General features: G+C 53.9%; 9 protein-coding genes across 9 annotated transcripts; 2 read left to right on the forward strand and 7 right to left on the reverse strand.

Moving 5' to 3' along the window:
- Positions 1–445: 445 nt before the first annotated feature.
- Positions 446–1,276, forward strand: C8Q71DRAFT_861552 (uncharacterized protein; the record flags this gene model as incomplete). The annotated part of the gene is made up of 6 exons (XM_047927921.1): positions 446–539; positions 604–665; positions 727–847; positions 904–1,028; positions 1,086–1,179; positions 1,230–1,276. 6 exons carry the CDS (start codon positions 446–448, stop codon positions 1,274–1,276), a joined length of 543 nt encoding a protein of 180 aa, XP_047774635.1.
- A 162-nt stretch (positions 1,277–1,438) lies between these two features.
- C8Q71DRAFT_780977 (GMC oxidoreductase) lies at positions 1,439–4,806 on the reverse strand. Its single transcript, XM_047924861.1, has 15 exons — positions 4,213–4,806; positions 4,072–4,150; positions 3,886–4,013; positions 3,817–3,834; positions 3,745–3,766; positions 3,596–3,691; positions 3,452–3,540; positions 3,277–3,399; positions 2,932–3,154; positions 2,850–2,874; positions 2,535–2,798; positions 2,260–2,474; positions 2,124–2,192; positions 1,733–2,072; positions 1,439–1,674 (listed from the first exon to the last, which is right to left on the reverse strand). The coding sequence occupies exons 1-15, from the start codon at positions 4,469–4,471 to the stop codon at positions 1,609–1,611; spliced, it is 2,016 nt and encodes a 671-aa protein (XP_047774636.1). The 5' UTR covers positions 4,472–4,806; the 3' UTR covers positions 1,439–1,608.
- A 612-nt stretch (positions 4,807–5,418) lies between these two features.
- C8Q71DRAFT_289256 (uncharacterized protein) lies at positions 5,419–7,505 on the reverse strand. The gene is made up of 10 exons (XM_047917575.1): positions 7,324–7,505; positions 7,231–7,243; positions 6,958–7,175; positions 6,733–6,898; positions 6,628–6,673; positions 6,510–6,557; positions 6,362–6,462; positions 6,048–6,307; positions 5,689–5,990; positions 5,419–5,630 (listed from the first exon to the last, which is right to left on the reverse strand). The coding sequence occupies exons 1-10, from the start codon at positions 7,394–7,396 to the stop codon at positions 5,490–5,492; spliced, it is 1,368 nt and encodes a 455-aa protein (XP_047774637.1). The 5' UTR covers positions 7,397–7,505; the 3' UTR covers positions 5,419–5,489.
- A 2,593-nt stretch (positions 7,506–10,098) lies between these two features.
- Positions 10,099–12,240, reverse strand: C8Q71DRAFT_780986 (uncharacterized protein). Its single transcript, XM_047924862.1, has 6 exons — positions 12,120–12,240; positions 11,860–12,060; positions 10,779–11,805; positions 10,487–10,723; positions 10,306–10,431; positions 10,099–10,237 (listed from the first exon to the last, which is right to left on the reverse strand). Exons 1-5 carry the CDS (start codon positions 12,140–12,142, stop codon positions 10,402–10,404), a joined length of 1,518 nt encoding a protein of 505 aa, XP_047774638.1. The 5' UTR covers positions 12,143–12,240; the 3' UTR covers positions 10,099–10,237; positions 10,306–10,401.
- A 77-nt stretch (positions 12,241–12,317) lies between these two features.
- C8Q71DRAFT_780991 (uncharacterized protein) lies at positions 12,318–13,342 on the reverse strand. Its single transcript, XM_047924863.1, has 4 exons — positions 13,113–13,342; positions 12,638–13,018; positions 12,532–12,588; positions 12,318–12,473 (listed from the first exon to the last, which is right to left on the reverse strand). The coding sequence occupies exons 1-2, from the start codon at positions 13,125–13,127 to the stop codon at positions 12,698–12,700; spliced, it is 336 nt and encodes a 111-aa protein (XP_047774639.1). The 5' UTR covers positions 13,128–13,342; the 3' UTR covers positions 12,318–12,473; positions 12,532–12,588; positions 12,638–12,697.
- A 51-nt stretch (positions 13,343–13,393) lies between these two features.
- Positions 13,394–15,610, reverse strand: C8Q71DRAFT_780993 (uncharacterized protein). Its single transcript, XM_047924864.1, has 6 exons — positions 15,404–15,610; positions 15,147–15,347; positions 14,091–15,090; positions 13,769–14,032; positions 13,508–13,717; positions 13,394–13,453 (listed from the first exon to the last, which is right to left on the reverse strand). Exons 1-5 carry the CDS (start codon positions 15,421–15,423, stop codon positions 13,688–13,690), a joined length of 1,515 nt encoding a protein of 504 aa, XP_047774640.1. The 5' UTR covers positions 15,424–15,610; the 3' UTR covers positions 13,394–13,453; positions 13,508–13,687.
- Positions 15,611–16,233: 623 nt separating this feature from the next.
- Positions 16,234–16,788, forward strand: C8Q71DRAFT_780998 (uncharacterized protein; the record flags this gene model as incomplete). Its single annotated transcript, XM_047924865.1, has 3 exons — positions 16,234–16,507; positions 16,561–16,671; positions 16,714–16,788. 3 exons carry the CDS (start codon positions 16,234–16,236, stop codon positions 16,761–16,763), a joined length of 435 nt encoding a protein of 144 aa, XP_047774641.1. The 3' UTR covers positions 16,764–16,788.
- Positions 16,789–17,394: 606 nt separating this feature from the next.
- C8Q71DRAFT_910554 (uncharacterized protein) lies at positions 17,395–19,243 on the reverse strand (the record flags this gene model as incomplete). The annotated part of the gene is made up of 6 exons (XM_047929097.1): positions 19,103–19,243; positions 18,788–19,054; positions 18,466–18,729; positions 18,007–18,176; positions 17,543–17,957; positions 17,395–17,490 (listed from the first exon to the last, which is right to left on the reverse strand). The coding sequence occupies exons 2-6, from the start codon at positions 18,932–18,934 to the stop codon at positions 17,395–17,397; spliced, it is 1,092 nt and encodes a 363-aa protein (XP_047774642.1). The 5' UTR covers positions 18,935–19,054; positions 19,103–19,243.
- On the reverse strand, positions 19,134–21,194 carry C8Q71DRAFT_289349 (uncharacterized protein). Its single transcript, XM_047917576.1, has 5 exons — positions 21,021–21,194; positions 20,769–20,969; positions 19,691–20,714; positions 19,383–19,637; positions 19,134–19,330 (listed from the first exon to the last, which is right to left on the reverse strand). Exons 1-5 carry the CDS (start codon positions 21,044–21,046, stop codon positions 19,286–19,288), a joined length of 1,551 nt encoding a protein of 516 aa, XP_047774643.1. The 5' UTR covers positions 21,047–21,194; the 3' UTR covers positions 19,134–19,285.
- Positions 21,195–21,861: the final 667 nt, after the last annotated feature.

Genomic DNA, 21,861 nt, shown 5'->3' on the forward strand with positions numbered 1-21,861 from the left:
GTCAGGCTGTTAACAGCGCTCGTAATGCTATCTCTAACGTGTGGACGTGCGGACGCTGACGCAGAGATCCGTCGTCCATGACAGGACCCCTAGCCTCGGACATGCTGGCTGTTTCTCAGCAGGCGGGGCATCCGACGCTCAAGATACACAGAAGCTCCCCACCGGCTTTATGCCAACGTCAGACACTTGGTCGCTTGTAGTGCCTTGCACAGGTACGCCTGGCCCACAGTATACTGTCCCCATGATCTGAAACATTCACATCCTAGAGCGTCAATACTTCCGATGCATGGAGGGACGAAGGGCACAGCGCCCACTGATTCATTGAGGACGTTCTTCCATAGGTATCATCAGTATAAAGGAGCTGCCGTTGTCTCTCAGCACCATCAGTTCAGCACCTCTCTACAGCTCACTTTAGTTCACAAGTCCACACACCCTTACACCGACAATGAGCTCAGCCTACATCCACACTTCTCTCGTTGGCGGCTCTGCGGGCTCCGCCTTCATCGACATGGTCGCGTTGGTCGATGGTGCTCATGATGGTAAGCAACAATGTTCCCTACGGTCCACGAGCGATCTTGATCAATCCTGTGCCGCTTCTCTCAGGCCAGCTCATCCTCGATACCAAGAACCCCATTCGCCGCATCGGCATACAGCATGACAAGGTGGTACGTCTAACACGTAACTGTGCTCATATTGCATCATCATTAACGTCTGTCTCACCGCCAGGTCGAGGGCTTGCAGACCTGGTACCAGATCAAGCCTGAATTTCAGACCGGCGGCAATCCACTCCTCGCCGTCGCGCACGGTACCTATACCACCACCTCCCCGACCATCGTTGAGTTGAACGGTACGTTGGTCGCTGCAGCCCGTCGTCAACATCAGCTGACCACTTTTCCGTTGTAGCCAACGAGATTGTGCTCGCCGTCTTCGGCCGTGCCGGCTACCAGACGTTCTACGAGCGCAAGCTGGTCAATAGCCTCGGCTTCGTCATATACGACCAGTCCACCCTCGCTGTTCGTGTCGAAGGGGTAAGTTCTATCGCCCTATTGTTGAAGATCATGGCCCCTGAACAAGCTTGCCTACAGCCTTTCGGTAACAGCGATGGGTCGAACGATGGAGAGTCTTTCAACATCTCCGACCCGATGGCCTTCGGAGGCTACGCTCAGACGAGTGGGCCTTGTGAGTTCGTCTCTCTAAGCTTGAGACCTTCGCTCATGCATGATCCTCAGTGGCCCTTTCGGGCTTGTCCTGCTACAAGGGCCTCGCTGTCGAGTGAAGAAGTATGGGGGAGTTGTCTGGTATCGTTGTATGGCACTTTCGGGTGCCCGTCTTGTATCAACCGCATGTGATATTCCGATGTATCCTAGGATCTTTGCGCGCTTTGAGTCGCTTGCTCACCTTCAAATTGGCGAGGTTGCTCAACCTTTCTGAGCCATCCTCCAATGGTAAGTGAGGTACACCCTCGACACCCTATCGAACAATACGTTACACACAGACTGAGATTAGTAGGCGACTGATCAACGCGCAGCAGCCTCCTGATATGTTAGTTCCAATTCGCCAAAAATAGCCAAGACAGCCACCGAAGACGAGGCTGGTGGTACCGGCAACTCACTCCCCGTATGCGCCCAGGATGATATCCGCAGCTCTTTCCGCAAGTGCAATCGTCGGCGAGGCCTATGCCCAATCACGTCAACCAACCCACTCTTTGTCCACACCCTACCATCGCACTCACCGTATGCCCGCTCGTAATCGTTGGAAACACACTCGCATCGCACACTCTCAGTCCCTGCACACCATGCACCCTCAAGAGCGGATCCACCACGCCGCCGTCCTCCCTGGGCGCCATGCGCGCGGTGCACGCGGGGTGGTACAGCGTCTCGACGCGGTCGCGGATGAGCGCCTCGATCTCCGCGTCGGACTGCTGCGCGAGATTGTGGTTGAGCAGGCCGCTAGTGTCGCTAGACCCGGCGGGGTCGAGGGTCGCGCTCGAGAAGGGGGCCGTGTTGATGATGTGTGCGACGAGACGGGCGGCGCGAACGAGCACGGTGATGTCGTGTTGCGTGGCGAAGTACCTGGGTCGTTCTTAGGAAACGAGGGGCTTCGGAGGGATTCAAGATACGCACTTTGGATCGACGATCGGCGCGTCGGAGGGCTTTGCTGATTGGAGCCTCACAGTGCCCGTACTTGTCGGCCTATAAACAAGCGCATCCCTCGTCAATATCAAATGCGGAACCTCCACACCACAAGGAGATACAGTACCTGAGGAGGACTGTATGCACCCCGACGTGGTGACCGGGCGGGAATGGGACTCTCCCATGCTCGATGTACGACATCGGCGTGAAGAATATCTCGATGTCCGGTGCACCTGAGCCCGACGTCGAGTCCTCCAGGTCGTCCGGTGCGGGCAACGTTACACCCGCCTTGGCGAGTAGGCCAGCATCGTCGGAGCGTGTAAAGGCGGCAGCTTCAGCAACCTACAACCAATGCCCTCGTCACGTCAGATCTCCGCACTATTCCAACACTGCAAGACGCACATTCGTGGTGAGCGGGCCCGACGCCCAGATCTTATACTCCGCGAAGTATGCCAGCTGCTTCAGGACTGCCGCCGGATCGACCTTGCCGAACTTCTGCGCGTCGTAGGAGAGCGCGGACATGCGCGACTTGGTCTTGTCGCGGAAGTGGAAGTCGATGACGGGGTGGTCCATGAGATGCGCGCCGACACCCGGGTGGTCAACGAGCACATGGATGTTGAAGGAGGAAAGGTGGTCGGCGGGGCCGATCCCGGACAGCATGAGGATCTGTGAGGGTAGGTCAGTGAGAGGTAGGGTATGAGTGGATGGAGAGCGTACTTGAGGTGTGTGTATGGCGCCCGCTCTGCAGCGAATTCGTCGGTTACATGCGATTTCATGGGAGTAACGCTGTGTGACTCACGAGATTATCACCTCCCTCTTTGCCCTCACCTCGAATAGTTCGCCCTTCCTGTCCTGGAACTGCACCCCCACTGCTCTCGGAGCCTCACCTTCAGCTCCCTCGAACAGGATACGTGTAACCTGTGCATGAGTCGCGATGACGAGGTTAGGGCGCGCGAGCACCTCCGGGGTGAGGTACGCAGACTCCGTCGTCACACGCCGGCCTTGAGAGTCGATGAATGTCACTGTGAGACGGGAGTCAGCGGATGTATGCGCGTAATTCGGGCGCGGGACAACTGACTTGTCTAAGTACAGGGGTCGAGGCAATGATGATTAATTGTGTCATCGCCGAGAACACAGGTCGTACGCACTTTACTGGACCCAAGAGTGCCTTTCGCTGTGTTGAGGTCTGGACTGCGCTCCAGCCCGGCGTTATGGCAAGCCTCAAGGAAGTGTTGCGTAGTCTCGGAGTTATTCCCGAAGTAGCCCACTGCATAATATACTCAGTGCGACGAAATCCTAATGAGACAAACTCGATGTACCGTTAACTGGTCCCGCAGAGCCACGGAGGGCGACGTCTACCAGTGAGTAGTCCTTGCTCGGATGGAACTTCTCGAACTTCCGGAAGTACCTGGGAACGCGACAATCTTTCAATGGCCGGGTTTAGCTAGCTTGTCACGACGTACTTGCTGAAGTTCTCGTATTGCCACTCTGAAGCGCCCTCTTGGCCCTTTTGCATTGCAGCCCACTCATCAAAGTCTGTAGGGGCGCCATGGTGAAAGCTAATGGGGATAGCATTAGATCACCCGCGACTAATCTCCATGGAAAAGCCTACATCATGGCGTTCATGGACGAGCCTGTAACGAGTTTCTATTAGACCGTTATGCTTATGACGGCATGTACTCACATCCTCCCAACATCCTCCCTGAGACGTGTCAGTTAGTCATAACGATTGGTGCACGAATGGAAGATATACCTCTTGGCCAGTACTTGCGTTTCGATGCAGCATGCTCCTGAGGAGTGGTGAAGATCTCCCAGTCGTATCCCGTATGGAAGAACCTGTGGTACAGTGCTGGTACGCGCGAAAAAGGGTTATGCACAGAACTGGCAGCATAGCGTGTCAGGAACGATAGAGTATGAGTCTGACTGTGACGATGCTTGCCTGCCGCCAGCCTCGATGAGCAGTACGCGTAGCTTCGGATTCTCAGACAATCGAGAAGCGAGCACGCAACCAGCTGTCCCTGTGAAGCATCAGGACGACTCGGACTTTTCAACATCACTCGGAAGCAACGCAGAAACTCACCACCGCCCACAAGCACTACGTCATACTCACTTGCACCGGTCTTCTCGCCACCCCTCACTGGGCGAGCGATACGCTCAAAGTCAGTGATCTTCCGGGACTTTCGCCGGGAGCGTGACAACACGACGCGCAGAACAACCACGAGAGCGCCCAGAACTACGGCAGACCGCAGCCTCAGAATAGCCTGAAGAGGTGCTGGAAGCAGGCGAAGGACAGCACTGTAGCGGTCAGCGACGGCGTGCGGTCTCTCCAGGCTCGCCATGGTTGGATTGCCAGCAAGACACGCAAAAGACAGGGCCGACAGCGCAGAGCCTGTGCGGCGTTAAGTGTGGAATGTTGCAAACGATGAAGTCGGTTTGAAGTCGGTCATGAGAACCAACGGACGTGTGCTTGTGAATTCGCCCCGGCCTTTGCGCTGTCTTGTCTAGTCTTGTTTGAGCCGGTTGATGATTGACGTGATGAGTGAAGCATGTGTTAACAAGTGGGCTACATGTCACTGCGGTAGTTGACTTGATCGCAGAGACGATTCTACGGGCATACTTCAAGTAAGTAACAGTTGCCAGTACGTACTACCACGTCCGACGTGTAGGCGGTCGCGTCGTGTCTGAATGGGCGTGGGAAGACGAGTGGTGCTAGCGCAGTGCGAAACGCAAATGGAACACGACCAGGGACCACGATCAATCCGCCGTGCAGGTGGGTTCGAGAAGAAAGCTTGCTTGTACTCTTCCAACACTACCGAGTCACGGTGGCGGAGCCAATCTGCGCAGATAGGTTCCTCGCGCAAACCCTGCCATAGCCCTACTATGCGTACAGACCCGGGCCGGAGAATCACATATACTACAAGTTGTCGATCAGCGTAAGAGGGGCTGCGCGACCTGTTTCCACATGCTCTAGATCTCCGGCTGACACACACAAAGAGTGAAGGGCCGGCGGATGATCAGCGTGTATGTATTGTGCCTTCCCCGGATCTAGTAGTACCACGACTCATGAGTTGTACTTGTGGTCTGCGCCGTGTGTGTCCTACGGACGAGTGGCCCGGCGAAGTAGACAGAACAGATAATAGCGTACCAGCAGAGCGACTGCGGGAGAGGATGGACACGTTGTTCTAGTATCCGTCGTCGTCGTGGACCTGTGGTTAAGGTCAAGGCGAAGCGATTCACATTTTTGATGCCACCGCAAGTGGTCTTGTATAATCAAGCAAACAGTTCCATCAGATTCACCGGCACTACGTGATATAAGTACAATGAAGAGAAATACTGTGCAGGTGCGCTATTCATCTCCTAGGTCGCTGACAGGCCCGGGACGTTGTAGCCTTGCAGGTCAGCCTCGAAGTTCTCGGGCCATTGGGCGGCCATCCGAACAAAGTTGGCGCCACTGTCCAATGTTTTATGCAGCGAGATATACATGCTCTGGAAGAAATTCTATGAAACGCAATTGATGTGAAGCTGAGCATTTAAACGAGAATAGCTTGTCACTTACCAGTCCAAAGACGCCGTACGTGCGAGATGGGCGTTGTGGAAATATCAAAGCCTCGTTCCGACCATTATGCCGCTGGTAAAAGCATGTCTCGAATGGTCCATATACTTTGACAACGCTGCCGTTTGCGCCTTCGAACTCGTATAGGACCTGGATCTTCAAATCCTGATTGTCGACGTGGTGGGAGATCTCATAAGTCTCCCGGGGGATCCCGTCACGGACTGGATTGATGGTGTTCTTTTGCATGCATAATTCACGATTGATCTGTTGGATATATTGCAACGGAAGCCGTGAAATACTGGCACCTGAGATTGGGTAATATATTTAATAGGAGCGTTGAAATATCACGAGGGCTCCCATACCTGTATCCAGTAGCACCTTCAATCCTCTGGGGCTGTTGTTATCCACGAAGTTCAGCATAGCGCCGTACACTGGCATAAGACTTGTGTCCAATTGAGGGCGATGGACGGTTGGGTCAAGAGGATAGAACCGGATGGACCTCAGATATACTGCCCATTGCTTAGTATAGGCAACTGGACCGGCACCGTAGACGACGATCTTGTCCTCATTCCACTGAGGCTCCTTCGAGCAAGGCCACCGATTGAAGGACATCCATGATTGTCTGTTGGATTGATAAACATCGTATACATTCTGCAACAGAGCATCAATGTCTTACATGGGTACTCCGAGTTGTTCATACTGCAACTGACGGGTTTGTTGGTAATACAGCGGCGCCATACGAATGGCAAAGTACAGAGCGATCGTCTCTTCGGGCCGCTGCCTTGCATTGAGTATGGACGGGTGAAAGGAGCACTTGGACTTACAGAGCCAGAAACTCTCCGCAAACGAGAACGCATCGCCTCTAGGAAGCTCTGTGGTGTGTCAAATATTCAACATTCGAAGATCAATGGGGATATACTAGTCGGCGGCCACAGTGCTTACCCGTGGGCACCAATCATTCTGTGATGATTTGTAAGCCATCTGAAAACTGTGTACAGTCGTTCAGAGCACTGTTCATACGTTGAAGAAGCTCAGAAAAATCCTCACTCAGTCAGGCCCAAGCCAAGGATGCCATCGTTGGGATCGTTGATGAGTACGGAATCCACGGCAAAGGCAGCGCCAAACTGCCATGTAAGGTCTATGCGAGCCCGCTCCTTCTGACGGTGATCATAGCAGTAGATTTTACACATCCTAGGCTGCAGAAGACCCATTTCTACAATGTGATTTAGCTGATAGAAGACTCATCAGAAGATTCAGAACAAGCTAACTCACGGGCAACGCAACCGTCTGCAAAATCTATCTCCGCAGTCTTTCCTTTTGTTCCAAGTACATCATTGCTGAGCTTTGGATCGAATGGCCCACGATGTATGAATGAGTGGCTAGTGGCTTCGGCAGAATCTGTGTTCGGCCACTCAATCCGCCCCCTCATTCCCGTGTTCAAGTTCTTCGATTTTGAATCGACTAGCAAGAGACCGTCCCCAAATACAAATCTGTTCAGTTACTGTCAGCTTTATGTCACGTTCCAACTGTCCATCCCATACGTACGTCTCATCAAGTCCTGGGCACCCATTGCCTGTTAGTGGCTGTTTTTATACTATATATATATGATGAGGGCCGGGCCCACCAAATCGGACTCACCAGTGTCGACAAGAAGCTCATATGTCGTCCAAGAGTCTTCTTCTTCTTCTTCTTGGAAATCCTGCAGTAGCATCAGCAAAAAAGAGACATGTATTGTAACACAGTAACACAGAACATACAATTCGAACTGAATAACCTTGTGCTATACGGGCCTATTATTAGCCGGGTCAAAGACATTGTACGCAGACAACATACATTTCGCAGATGGTTGTGTGAAGAGGCTTCGCGGTGGCAGTTGCTGCATCTCAACCGCTGCATCACCACGGCGATTCGGCCTAGAAGAGCGATGGGCCTGTGTTGCGCGTTCTCGACTGGGAGACTCTGGATGTGCATTGAGTTGTTCATCCGAGTCCTTGCTGTTGTGTACCTGAGTGGGCGAGTCCTGAAACATTGTTAACGGAGTGAGATGTACGTCGCTACAGACATGCGCGGATGATGAGCCTCAATTGCACGCTTACCACCGGTGTGTGCAGCAAACCCGGAGTAGACGTGTTTGGGCTGGGAAGACTTGAAGACTCGGAGGTCCAATCACCAAATATAGAACCATCATGATAGTCAGATTCGGCTGTTACACTGGCACGGTCAAGCGTTGTTATCACGCTCAGCCCTTCAAGTTGGGGGGCTTGCGGCCGCCCTGGGACAACACCGAGATTTCCAGACACGGTCTCGTCATGAATTCTCCACGCCGCCTGAAAGAAGTTTAAAGAATCGAACACCCGGCAATTGAATAATATACATACACGTTCATGAGCAGAGGCTGGTGCTGGAGGCTGTAACGCCACCACGTAAGCTGACTCATCATGGATGACACCATCGTCATTGGTTTGAGCAGCCTTGTTTGCATATTCATCGCTGCCTGCAGAAGGATAGGTGGCGTCCATCGCTACAGAGTAGTGGATGTTGGGTTTCAATTCTGCCTTGGTCTTTTATAGCCCAAGCTCGTCAGAACCCCGGACACTGCACCGTAGCCAAGACCGACCACCCACAGATTTGTACGCCACTGCCATAGGGAAGCCAACAGCAAGGCAAAGCACGACAAAACAAATCGAACAATTGAATATCAACCCAGATATCCTAGAAGCACATTTAGCTGATGGAATCGTTGGTCTAGATGCACTATCTCACCATCATGTAGTACCCTCTTTGGACGCTTGTATACAGGTTCCAAGCAATCTGTTCGGAGAAGCATCTCAACAATAGCGGCTTTGCGGAGACAGAACAAGCTTCTTCATTGAGACACTGTAATCAGCCTCAAACTCTCCGTCTCATCGATGAGCGAGCCGAGGGTGCTTCCGGCGGTATTATCTACAGGATCTTAGGCATAGCGACGGACTGCCACTGGAGCCAATGCACCGGCATACCTCTGAGTCCAGCAAGCTGGGTGCAGTGTCTTAGGGGCCCGATGATCCTGAGCCCCGTACGTCGGCATTGTCTAGTACTGCATGTACCTTTCGTTCTGTAGGTATGAACAAATGAGCGAACATGAATCTCAATCGATGAATGAAGAGACACAACATACCCAGAATGTGTTGGTGCAGATATCCCACCTACTGGCCTCGGGCTCTGCATCACGTCCCACGACATCCGCCACACGAGGCGCAAGAGCGACATATTGGTCTTTCTTGCTCTTGAAGTGCTCCCCAAAGACACCAGTCTCGCGCGCATCCAAGAGCTCCTTGTAGGACAGCACGACCTGCTTCCCATTAGGTGCCGCATACTCTCGCGCAAGCACGGTGAGTCTGGGCACCGTCCATGTCTCGAACGTCGCCAGACGCATCATCGCGACAGTGGCCGCCAGGTGCGCAGGCGTGCATAGGGAGTACCGCGCCCGTAAAGGTAAACGAGCGAGTGCGAGAACGTCAGGAGGCCGATTCCGGCGGCGCACCCGACCAGCTGGGCCAGGGAGGTCTGGGCCTCGTCTTTGGCTGCAACATCGCCCATGTTACCCTGCAGCGAGAAGTAGCGGACGCACTTCATGTGTGTTGTGAACCAGACCTGTTCGGACGCAGCTGTGAGCATAGATCGTCAAGAAGAGCTCGACGCGAGACGTACCGCGTATCCGATAAGCTTCATGAAATTCCCACCGGCTGACATACAGTTAGCTGGAAGCTGATGCTAGACAAGCAGCCACACTCACCTGCGCACAGCAAGAAGTTGGTAGGGGACGGGTTGACGAGAATGGTCGCGATCTGCAAAGCACTGCCCAGTGCTACAATACTCTCCCCGAAGAGCGTGCACGTCTTCGGGTGGCTGTCAAAGTATGGCGAGAAACGGTGTACGAAGAAGAGTGTCGCGGCTTCGCCGGCGCCGTCCTTGATGATTGATGATCCATTGTACTTACGGCGACCGCACCGAGTATACTACCCTCGGCACTGATGCCCACGGACGTTAGTATAGCTTAGTTGCACAGCACGGAGACAACTGTGCCGAAGATCGACTCGAGACTGGAACGGCAGGTACCTATGGCGGTTCAAGCGTGAGGCACAGCCGTTCATAGTTTTCGAGTCTAGGAGAGAACAGGGCGAAAACTGCTGCGAAAGACTCACGACCAATGGACAGCCTACTGCGGGAAGTTGGTGGGTACTACAGGAACATTTACCGAAGCCACAATGTGAACCTGCCCATGAACGACGCCGAGGTAGACCCCGCCTGCTCGTCTTCGCCCACAGTGTTCGAGATCTCCCTCCACTCCTTCGAGATGCCGCTGTCAGTCCAAGAAGCGTGGCATTCGCGACTGCCGACGCGCTCGATTGCAAATGGCCTAGGCTTGTCTGCTGTGGGTGCGAGGCGTCCGCGGCGAGCTGCTTCTGCAATTTCGACGTCTGATATGAACGTAGAGACGAGACTCGCAGGAACGCAGCCGGAGGTGCATGTACCGGTGGAAGCGTGCATACACGCGGACGCAGTCTGAGGGCTCGAGAAAACAAGTCACCATGAAGCTCGTCCAACACTAGGACATCAACCAGTAGGAGAGTCACGTACGTGTTGTATTGCCAACATGGTACTGTGGATGGGCATACACCCCATGCAGGGATACATATGGGGATACGACACTCTTATCTGAGCCTACGCCAGTGTCTAACCCTCGAAAGGAAACATCATCACTTTCTGGGAGAAGATGTCAGCCATGCGCACGCGAGGACAGACTATTAAGCATGCTGACCTCGTCACCCATTTGGACCACGTTAGGGGTCGTTGTGGGGCCAATTGGAACCCACGCTGCGTTGTGACCATCTTCCTGCAACAACCACATCTTTAGACCGGGAAGTCTGCTTGCCAAGAGGGCTGCATTTGGCCGAATTGGCGTAGAATCGTACAACGCTCCACCATCCTCATGTTCAAGATAAACTCGTAAAGTGTCCAAGTTGCCGAGCTTTGCTAGGTGCAGCGCAATGCTCGACTATATCGAAAGCGTCAATATGGACGACGAACGCGATAAAGAAGCAATAACTCACAACAGTGTCACACCCACCATCGCGCGGTGAGTACCGATGAATTTCCAAGAAGGTCAGTCGAAGGAACCTTTGGGACACGCAGAGCATGAGGTCATCCTCTGCAGCATCTGCACAGTACTCGAGCTGGAGATATTGAAGGCGCGGTGCAGCAATCTTCGTGAGGATCTCCAACATCTCCGAAGCGCGTAGTATCGGAGAGTGGGTAAAGGGGAAACGATATGGATTCCGTAGACGGAAGAAATGGTGCGGGGTGCATCGTAGTGACAACCGTTGCAAGGATTGCGGAAGGTAGGAATAAATCTGATCTCCAGGGCTCGGGAACGACACCGTCAGATCGTCAAGCTGCGGCCATGGAAGTTGCGCCTCGTAGTTCTCCGGCCACAGCTGTAGGACTTTCCTGTCGACGCCATTGGGTAGAGCAAAGTCCAGTCTCAGGACACGTAAGCTGGGCATGCCGGCCAGGAGGGTGACCAATGGGGCGTGTAAGTCTGTAGTCGGATTGACCTCTCCGAGAAGATGAAGTTGGGTCAGCCGAGGCCACAGATTCCCTGCCAGAGTCCCAAAAGGCGTGACCTCGCTAGGGAGCTGGAGGCACTCGAGAGTATCTCTCAATGCTCCAACAACCAGACCCAGAGCGGTCTCCTGGGATGGATAGTCGCGAAGTTCTGCGCGAAGAGCAGTTTGTAAGTATCTGAAAGTAGTGATTGGAGCAAGAAGTTTGACGTCCATGGGCGTTGGATTCTGTCGTGGGCTGAACAAGGCAACCGCAAGAGTAAAGTGGCGAAGCTGTGGCGTCGAGAGGATGGCTGCCAAGGTGTCCCACCCCATACCATGGATCTCTCGACAGAAAAATGCCAGGCAAACAGAGCGCAGACGAGGCATCGCTCGCAGTGTAGTCGCCAAGAAGGCCGGGACCATGATGCCGCATAGCAAAGGGTCGTTTGTGAACCGCAGCTCTTGTGGTATTCGAAACTCGGGGTCTCTCATAGCGATCAGATCCGGACAGTTGTCTATCAGAGACAGGGAACTGAAGTGCGAGACTGTCACGATCATGGTTGAGTTTGTGAGATACTCGACTCACAGTACGTGGGGCCATAATGAGCGTGGAAGAAAGCGTTCTGCGCAGATTGGCTTTTTCGGTTTGACGAGACAGGCCCGGAAAAGCACAGGGGTCACTTCTCCTCGGATCCATCTGCACGACATGGATAATGGACGCAAACCGCGCATAGGCCGTAGATATTCGAAGACTTGCAGGAGAACATCGGCATTCAGTCGTCGCAGGCTACGTTGGTAAGTAGCTCAGTCAGACACAAGTAGACATGCAGTACAATTCAGGCTTACGTATCGACCTCCTCTGTGGCCATCTGCAGCAGACTGCTCTTGCGGTTGGGATAACGGGCGATGTTTCTCTACTCGAAGACTCGGTAGAGGTCGCCTCGGGAGGAGGGCACGTGTACTTGAGGACACACGCAATAGCCTGGGCGCTACCGGTACTACAATTGAATTCGCGAGTTCACGATCGCGAGTCGCGACGTCATCGCGCAGAATCCGCGTACTGGGTACGCATCGACCATGTTCAGGTGCATCCAGGTGTTGTACGCTTTATGAGTTTGCTCGTGCCACAATCCGCGGGCTACCAAGATATGTGGCAAGGCATGTCCCGTGGAGATCGTAATGGGGGCTGACGGCGGCCGCGTGAGTTGCACCGACACTTAGATGTCTCGTTCTACGTACTCGTCTGATCCTCCACTAGCATAGTGTCCGCAAGGCAGACCACTAAGACGACCTATTGAGGGGGCGGAGGGCAGTCGTACGTCTAAGGACCTGTACTCGTTCGATCACACTGACTTCTTCGAAAGGACCTCTCTCCCAGCGACCGCCGTACCCCCAAAGCTGAACGCTACCAGATAGCCGAGGCATCACGGAGTAAAGATAACAGCACGGAAACGAATGGAAGACGAGAGCGAGACAAGAGAGGGAAGAGTGCGCGAAATGAAGAGCAGGCGGACGAGAGTACTGCACAAGACATATGGAGCAGCGGGCCAGGAAGTTGCACACGCCGACAGAAGCATGCGAAAGGGATGATAGAGAAATGACAGGTGCATAGAGCAGGCAAGTCGCAGGTAGTCAAACGGAAAGACGCGTTCTGACGAGCAGATGGGCACGCGGACAAGAGAATGAGCGAGAGGCCAGGCGGACGAGCAGGACGTGCAGACCAGGACTAGGTTAAAGACTGCTACGTTGTTGACATAAAGATACGGAAAAGCGCGTAAACACAATCAGTTCAAACATATACGATACCGAACAATATAATGACGATTAATGACCTACTAGGATGTACGGTATCATGACTGTCTGTTCGAGCTACTCATGAGTACGGGTCGTCATGAATCCGGACACTATGCTATCAAGCAAGCTTGAAGTCAATGTCGTCTGTCCAGACCAGACCGGTGGGGATCTCCTCTTCTTTGGCGTCGAGCACGGCACCGACCTGATCATGACGAGGCACGAGGTGGACTTCAAATGGGAGGGGCGTGCGGCCAGAGTTTCCGTCGTATTCTTCCAAGCACGGGGGCTTTCCTGGCACGGCGCCGATGCAGAACGCCCAGAGCAGTCGCGAAAATGCGAGGAAGATTTCCTTCTCTGCGACGGGCATACCGGGGTATATACGGCGACTGTGTTGAGGAAGTCAACACGCGGTGGTTTGCGGCATATGCGAACCCACGTACCCAGCTCCGAAAGCCCAATGGTCCCTGTGTACACTTGGTGGGCGTACTAGTAGTACAGTAGGGCTACTGGGCAGTGAGTGCATGGCATTCGTGCGGGCCACTCGGCTACATGCAAAATCCCAAGATTCGCACGGTACACCTGCGGTACACTGATGTGGAGATGAACGCGCAATATGATGGTCAATAATTGAATGGGTATGCCGACACTGCCTAACGGGATGTCAGTGTCTGCAAGGTCAACCGCACAGCAAGTATGCTTACGCCATTATCGAAGTGACTTATTTCCGCTCGCGGCTCCTGGTCAACCCCTTCCTCGGCTACGAGTCGGACTGGGTACCAGACTGCACCGTTACCACCAGAATGATGGAGCAGCCACAACTCGAGACCAGGACGCGCGACCTTGCGTGCTAAGACGGTTGCTATCTGCTGCAGCTTCTCGAAGCTGCGAGAAGGGTACCCAAACTCCAGATAGGCTCGCAGAACGAACAGGTTTGGGAGACTTGCTAGCCGCAGAGCCACGTCGGTCTATATGTGATCAAATAGTGTCCGCTCGCGAGGATGTTTGTGATGAAAGGCTACTCACAATGGTCATACTATTGCCCTCGCGTGACGTGGAGCGATGAAGCTCCAAGGAGGTCAGTTGAGGAAACCTCTGGACGACATAGAGTAGGAGGTCGTCTTCTGCGACGTCCGCGCAGTATTCGAGCAATATGTACGTGAGGTGCGGGACATCAACACCCGAAAGCAGCTTTAGCATCTCCGACGCCTTCAACGGGGGATGGTATCGTTTGTATATATCGAAGGAATGGTGTGGTGTACACCGCAATGTAAGACGTCGTAGGGTTCGGGGAAGGTGGGAGTAGACCCGATCCTCGAGGTTTGGAAATGACATGACCAGATCCTCGAGGTTCGGCCACGGAAGTTGCCCTTCGCGATCCTGGGGCCACAGCTGTAGCAAACTTTGGTCGAAGTGCTTCCGTACAGCAAGTTGTAAGTTCAAGACACGCAACCTAGGCATACCAGCAAAGAGAGTGACGAATGGAATGTGAGCGTCACGAGCCAGATTGAGCACACCTATCAAATGTAATTCCTCCAATCGGGGCCACTGGTTGGTCATGAGGACTCTGAAGGGTGCAATTTCGCTGGGAAGTAAAAGCGATTCAAGAGTATGCCGCGACTTTCCGATGACCGTACCCAGAGCGGCCTCCTGGGAAGGAAACTGATGGAGTACAGTACGCAAGAACCGTTGCTCGTATCGGAATGTCGTGAGCGGAGCGAGAGAGTCGAAGTCCGCCATGGTCGAGGACTGTCGCGGACTGAACATGAATTGTGCGACTGTGAAACTGCGTAGCTGCGGCGTAGAGAGGATGGCCGCCAGAGTATCCCATCCTATTCCATGGACCTCCGAGCGCAGGAAACCCAGATGGATGGACTGTAGACGAGGCATGGCTGGTAGCGTGGTCCCGAGGAACTCGGGATCCATAATACCACATAACAAAGGGTCGTCGGTGAACTGTGGTTGATGATTCCACGTGGAGTTCATGGCGACCACGTCCGGGCATTCGTCTCGCAACGACAAGTGGCTGAAGCATATCCATCTATGAAGACTATGTACACTGAGTGATGGTGTATAACGCACCATACGTAAGGCCACAGTCTTTGTGGGAGGAACCGCTCTGCACAGAGTGGCTCCGCCACAGCGACCAAACAGCGTCGGAAGAGTGCAGGCATGGTTTCTTCCCGAACCCATCGGCATGCCATGGACAGTGAGCGCAAACCGCGCTCAGGCAATGAGTGCTCGAATACACTCAGAAGAACATCGGGGTTTAACCGGCGGAGCCTACGTAGGACCAGAAGCTGAATTAGATTCGAAACTTCTGCTCCGGTGCGACTTACGTGTCTACGCCCTCCGTCATCCTGACCAGAAGACGGACGTTATGGGTCGCGCTGAACGCACTTGCAGCGTAGGGTTATATGAGGCTGTTGAACGGTGTCAACGGACAAGCGTCGTGGCGATCCTCGATCATAAAGCTCTGGCTGTGTTCACCGGTCACTGTCACGGTAAGACTCGCGGGTCACAATAACCCAAGTGCGAACGTGACACGCAGTCACCAGTCGCTGTGGCGCGGATCCTCCGACAAGCAGTAGTTTGACTCTGTGAGTACCGTGCCTGCAAACAATCCTACGTGCGTCCCATGCTACAGTACTACTTACTTACAGTATTCAATCCGGAACACCAAGCACGCAGGCCGGAAGGAGACCCGGCCTGACGATGGCAGTCTGACGCGAGGGTTCCGGATAAGATAAGATGAACCGGTCGCCCTGCCCAAGAGGGCGGTGGCGCGTGCTGCGAGGAGTCCAGGACGCGCTCCAGCCAGCGCCATTTGATCATCGCTCCTACGCTGAGCTCTACGCTCTCGCTGCTATCACGACCCACGACGACCTACTATCCTTATTCTTGACGACAATTGAATGAACACACTGCATACATGTGCAACCATCTACAACGATGCCTGGTCGTCCTCGCGCTCGCGCGTGAGTTCTACCTCGCGTACTCGCCCGATCCTGAGTACGCAAAAGTTCGACTTTCTAACTCAGTCTTGTCTCATGAAAACTATAGATAGGGGCAAGCAGCCGCCGTGGTCGACGACGTGCTCTTCGTCCAGGGCGGCAGGACCGACCAGTACAATCAATATGCATACTCGTCCGCACCACCGGTAAACGACATGCTCGCTCTTCCCCTCACATCATCCTTCTCCCTTTCCTCCGTGCCATGGGACTACGTCTCAGGCTGTTCAAACTGTTCGTCATCTCAAGGTCCGGCTGTCGCCTGGCATACCCTCTCCCCGCTCAACACCTCGTCTCTCCTCGTCTTCGGCGGCGACCTCGGCCCGAACTCGCTCATCACCCAGCCCGAACAGTCGGACACCGCCGCTCTCGTCAACATCGCGAGCATCACGAAGCCCGTATGGAGCACTGAGGTAAGTCTGATTTCGGCAAGTATGTGAGTGCTATAACATCGACATTCAATTTTCTTGCTAACACCTGACCAGACTATCGCTTCCATCTCACCGGGCAAGAGGCGATCTTGGATCAGTTCGCACCCTGTCCTGTGGCCTCCTCTGACTTACAGCACCGAAGCAACTCTCGCAACACTTGCAAGTGTGTATCTCTATATAATCTGTCATCATCGACCCTTTTCACAGTGTCTCATTGCCGCTGCGCAAGACTCGTCTCTCATCGGGTCGTCGTCTAGCAATGCTTCACACCCTCGCAAGCTAGTGAGCGTCCGCGTCTCTTTTTCTGTACATTACATCAAACTCATACCTGGTAGACCTTGCTTCGCGACGATCACCGTTGTGTCTTCACCGGTCGCATTGACGTGGACTATGACCAGCAAACCGCCGACGTCGATCCATTCACGCAGTTCGCTTAAACAAACGTCGCGCATATCATAAGCCAGCCTCTCAACAAACATCGCCGGAACTACCACGCAGGTCCGTGCCAAGGTGTGTACACAACACTCAGATTCCTTAGATCCACAGTTCGACTGCGCAAGACAGCGGGAGCCATGCTCGGGCGCTTCGGAGGGTTTACCGCTGACGCTGTGCTTGGTGAAAACCTCCAAATTCCCAAGAATGCGTTCACATCGTCCTCCGACCCATATTACGTTTTTTATTGCCTCGACTTATGGTTGACTCCTGTCACGCCAATGTTCCCGTCGACCCCACGTTTTGACCTACTATACTAGTACAGTACCCCGGCAGTTCATGTCTACATAGGGCTTCGCCCTAACGCGACAATAAATGGGATTTACACTTCCTTCACGATGGCTCGTACATAAAGCAACCACGGCTCGTCCTCGGGCGTGGGCCACCGCGAACGCCCTACAACGCGATCCAGTTCCTGATGTGCTTTGGTCTGGTCTGGACGTCCAAATGGGAAGGCATCAATGCGAGGAACCATTGAATAGTCCCGGACGTCTATGCATAGTCAGCACCGAGCGACCCCAGATGATGTCGGAAGTGTACTCACCAAGCAGTGCGAGCCGCCAGTAGCGAAGGCGGTCGTGAGCATGCACATGTCGGTCCAGCTCAACTGTTCCTCTTTCTCGAAGGCAAGCAGGGACTTGACGAGGCAGTCGGGGACATCCTCGCCGGAGGCCATGCGTTCTTTGACGAGACGGACCATCGGCGCGCCGTATACGTCCAGGAAGTCTCTTGCGACCTCGCGAACGAGTACCGGTAGGTATCCATTGGAGAGGTTTGATGAAGTCGACCGCATTGGACCACGGTCCTTGAGACGGATGAATACTGTAGAGATTACGGAGACACTCTGGAGCGACTCACCTGTCAGTCGCATGAACTCCATACCCAATGGAAGAGCCCTCTTGACGAGAGGGTCCGCGACAGACCCGGTGCGGGTACCAAAGGTGACAGAGAGCATGTAACTGTTGACTGCGTCAGCGAACCTCAAGGCAGAGGATACTCATGTCTTACTTCAGAACATAACGTCCAACGCAGCGCGCTGGATTTACCGAAACCTCTCCCTGTTTGGTCTCATGGTATAGCGAGCGAATGACATATGCGCTTCGTACTCGAGATTCGACGTGTATCCTTCTACAGCTTTGGAGGCCAAAATCGTATTTGCGATCCTCCGGTGCTTCCTCCTGATGCAGCATCATAAGTTACTGAAGATAGACCGTTCAAGTAAAGCGTGCTGAAGCAGCTGCATGTCGACGTCGACGGTCTCTGACTCCAAGAGCCTGAAACAGTTGACGTCGCACGTCAGCCCGTCAGTGAAATTCCGAGCTTCATTACGCCGCCCGACAGCATGCGTATGGCACTGATGTGGAGATGAACGCGCAATGTGACAGCCAGTAATCGAAAGGATATGCCGACACTCCCTAATGGGATGTCAGTGTCTACAAGGTCGACCACAACAGCAAGTATGCTTACACCATTACCGAAGTGGCCTATTTCCGCTCGCGGCTCCTGGTCAACCCCTTGCTCGGCTACGAGTCGGATTGGGTACCAGACTGCACCGTCACCACCAGAATGATGGAGCAACCACAACTCGAGACCAGGACGCGCGACCTTGCGTGCTAAGACGGCTGCTCCCTGCGGCAGCTTCGCGCAGCTGCGAGAAGGATGACCAAACTCCAGATAAGCCCGCAGAACGAGCAGAATTGGGAGACTTGCTAGCCGCAGAGCCACGTCGGTCTACATGTGATCAATTAGTGTTCGCTCGCGAGAATGTTCATGATGAAAGGCTACTCACAATACTCATACTATCGCCATCGCGTGATGTGAAGCGATGAGGCTCCAAGGAGGTCAGTTGAGGCAACTTCTTGACCACGTAGAGTAGGAGGTCGTCTTCTGCAACGTCCACGCAGTATTCGAGCAGTATGCCGTCGTGTTCCAGCATTGCAGTAGAGCGCCACACCGGAAGCGTCAATAGTGTGAGTCGAGTGGAGCACTCAACTCCGTTGACTGATCACAGGTTGAATTTGTACCTGCTGAAAGATGGTGTTCAATTGGTAGCTATCTGGAAGAAAGTATTAGTTTGGCACGGCAATTGAGTGGGAGGTCGTACAGCGGCGTAAATGTTTGTGATGTCACAGATTTAAGTCAGCTCGACTACTACTGACCCGGATGCCGTCCCCTCACGATTCGAGGATGAATAGAAGATAGTACTGAGTAGGGGATACATGAGCAACATACCATACACGTAAAGAAAGGATACCTGCTACGTGCTGTATATGGAACAGCAGCATAATCATCTGTATAGTGCAGTATCATCGTAAGGAAACACTCGCACACCCTAAGAACGATGTCAGCATCTGCGAAATTAATGGCACGGTCAACACGCTTACGCTGTGGCCTAGCGGGTCGACCTCTACCCGCGGTTCCTCGTCGATACCTTGCTGTGCTACAAGGCGAAACGGGTACCAGAGGGTCTCGTTGCCGACCTGCAACAACCACAGCCTGACGTCCGGGCACGCGAGCTTATCTGCGATAACAGCCGCATTTTGCTGCAGCGTCGCAAAGCTGGAGTGAGGTGTAGCATCGTCGTAGAGTCGCAGCGTGAGCAGATTTTCGAGTTTTGCTAGCCGCAACCCAATACCGGTCTACGCGGGAGCAATTAGATCTGTCCGCAGGCAGTCAACGAATGGCGACTCACAGCGGTGACACTACTACCAGCGGATGATCGGAATCGATGCATCTCCAATGATGTGAGCTGAGGGAACCTCTGGGCTACGCAGGCCAGAAGTTCGTCTTCTGCGGCGTCCGCACGGTATTCCAAACGGAGCTCGTCAAGATGAGGGGCATCAACGTTTGCGAGGATCTCTAGCATCTCCGTAGCGTACAATATGGGTGAATGGAGATGCTGCAATCCGTGCAGCTTCCAGGAGTAGAAGTAGTGGTGTGGGGTGCATGGCAGCAACAAGCGTCGCATCGATCTGGGGAGATGGGAGTAAATGCGATCCTCGGGACTCGGGAACGAAACGACTAGGTCAATGAGGTCTGGCCACGGGAATCGTGCTTCATGATCAAAGGGCCATAGCTGTAGGTTTTGTTTGCCGACATACTCGTGCAGAGCGAGCTCCAATTTCAAGACACGCAACTTGGGCATCTCGGCAAAAAGGGTGACGAACGGGATTTGAGAGTCCGGGCTCGGATAGTAGTCACCAATCAGATGAAGTTCAATGAGGCGTGGCCATTGATTGGCCATTAGGGTTCTGAAGGGCGCAACCTCGCTAGCAAGTAGAAGGCATTCGAGAGTATGCCGCAGCTTCCCGATCACCACGCCCAGAGCGGCCTCCTGGGAGAGGAAACGACGGAGTTCGCCGCGCAAGACACGTTGCTCGTGTCGGAACGTCGTCAGCGGAGCGAGACATTCGACGCTGTCGGTCGTGAGGGAATGTCGCGGACTGAACATAAACTGAGCAAGTGTGAAACTGCGGAGCTGTGGCGTTGAGAGGACGGCCGCTAGGCTATCCCACCCCAACCCATGTGACTCTTGGCACATAAAGTCCAGTGAGATCGATTGTAGGCGAGGCATGGCTCGCAGCGTGGTTCTGAGGAACTCGGGGTCCATGGTGCCACATAACAAGGGGTCGTCGGTAAAGTGCAGTTGATTTTTTCGCCAGGAGTGGGGTCTCGCGGCGGCGCGATCAGGACATTCGTCTAGCAATGAAAGGTGACTAAGCACATGGGTCTGTCAGTGTCGTGCATGTGAGTTTCCGGTCTGTACGCACTATACATAGGGCCACAAGCTTTGCGGGAGGAACCTATCTGCGCAGATTGGCTCTTCCACAGTGACCAGGCAGCGTCGGAAGAGTACAGGCATGGTTTCTTCTCGAATCCACCGGCACGACGATGACAGTGAGCGCAATCCGCCGTCAGGCAGCGAATGCTCGAAGACACTTAGAAGAACATCGGGGTTTAACCGGCAGAGCCTGCACCAGAAGCTGAATTAGACGGGAAACTCCCGCTGCGGTGCGACTTACGTGTCTATGTTCTCCGAGTCCGTCATCCTGACCAGAAGACGGACGTTGTGGGTCGCGCTCAACGCACTTGCAGCGTAGGGTTATATGAGGCTGTTGACCGTGTCAACGGACGAGCGTCGTGGCGGTCCTCGATAAAGCTCTGTTCATCGGTCCACTGTAAGACTCGCGTGTCACAATAACCCAAGTGCGAACGTGACACGCAGTCACTAGTCGCTGTGGCGCGGATCCACTACCATGTCTAACGCCCACTGTGTTTTTGCCCGGTTACTAGTACTATGCTAGTGACCAGTGGGCCGGGGTGTGCGATTGTTGTAGCATTGCGCCTACGCCGTGTTATTTGTCGAATAGAGTACGTTAGTAGAGGGGGCCGCTTGGGTCGGATTCTGTCATGTAAGTAGTGAACGCTGTCGGGTGTCACGTGTAGTAGACGTACACTAGCTACGTTCAAAGTTGCTGGAGCTCTGGAGCTCCAGCTGGAGCCCGGAGCTGGAGGTGACGGTTCTCGGGGTTTGCCGCCAGGCGTTTCCAGAGCATGCCGCCACAGCGCACTGCCGTCGTCACGCGCGCGTGACGTCTGTGACTCGACCGCGACAAGTTATCCTTTCCCTGCGTACAACTGCACGAAGATGCATAAGATTTTATGCATACCACCGCACCTAGGAGCTATTCGTGTATCTGCGAAGGTCTTTTGACAGCAAGCGTCTCACTTTCCCTTCGCAGGTTTGATTACGGGATGCAGCTGACTAAGCAGCAAGACCCTCGCCTGCACAGTACGACATGCTTCACCTGCAGCTTGGAACAGGCCTCCATACACATCTAGCATTTATTTTTACACGTGTAC

This window comes from Rhodofomes roseus, assembly GCF_022264815.1.
Source record: "Rhodofomes roseus strain CIRM-BRFM 1785 chromosome Unknown C8Q71scaffold_25, whole genome shotgun sequence".
NCBI lineage: Eukaryota > Fungi > Basidiomycota > Agaricomycetes > Polyporales > Fomitopsidaceae > Rhodofomes > Rhodofomes roseus.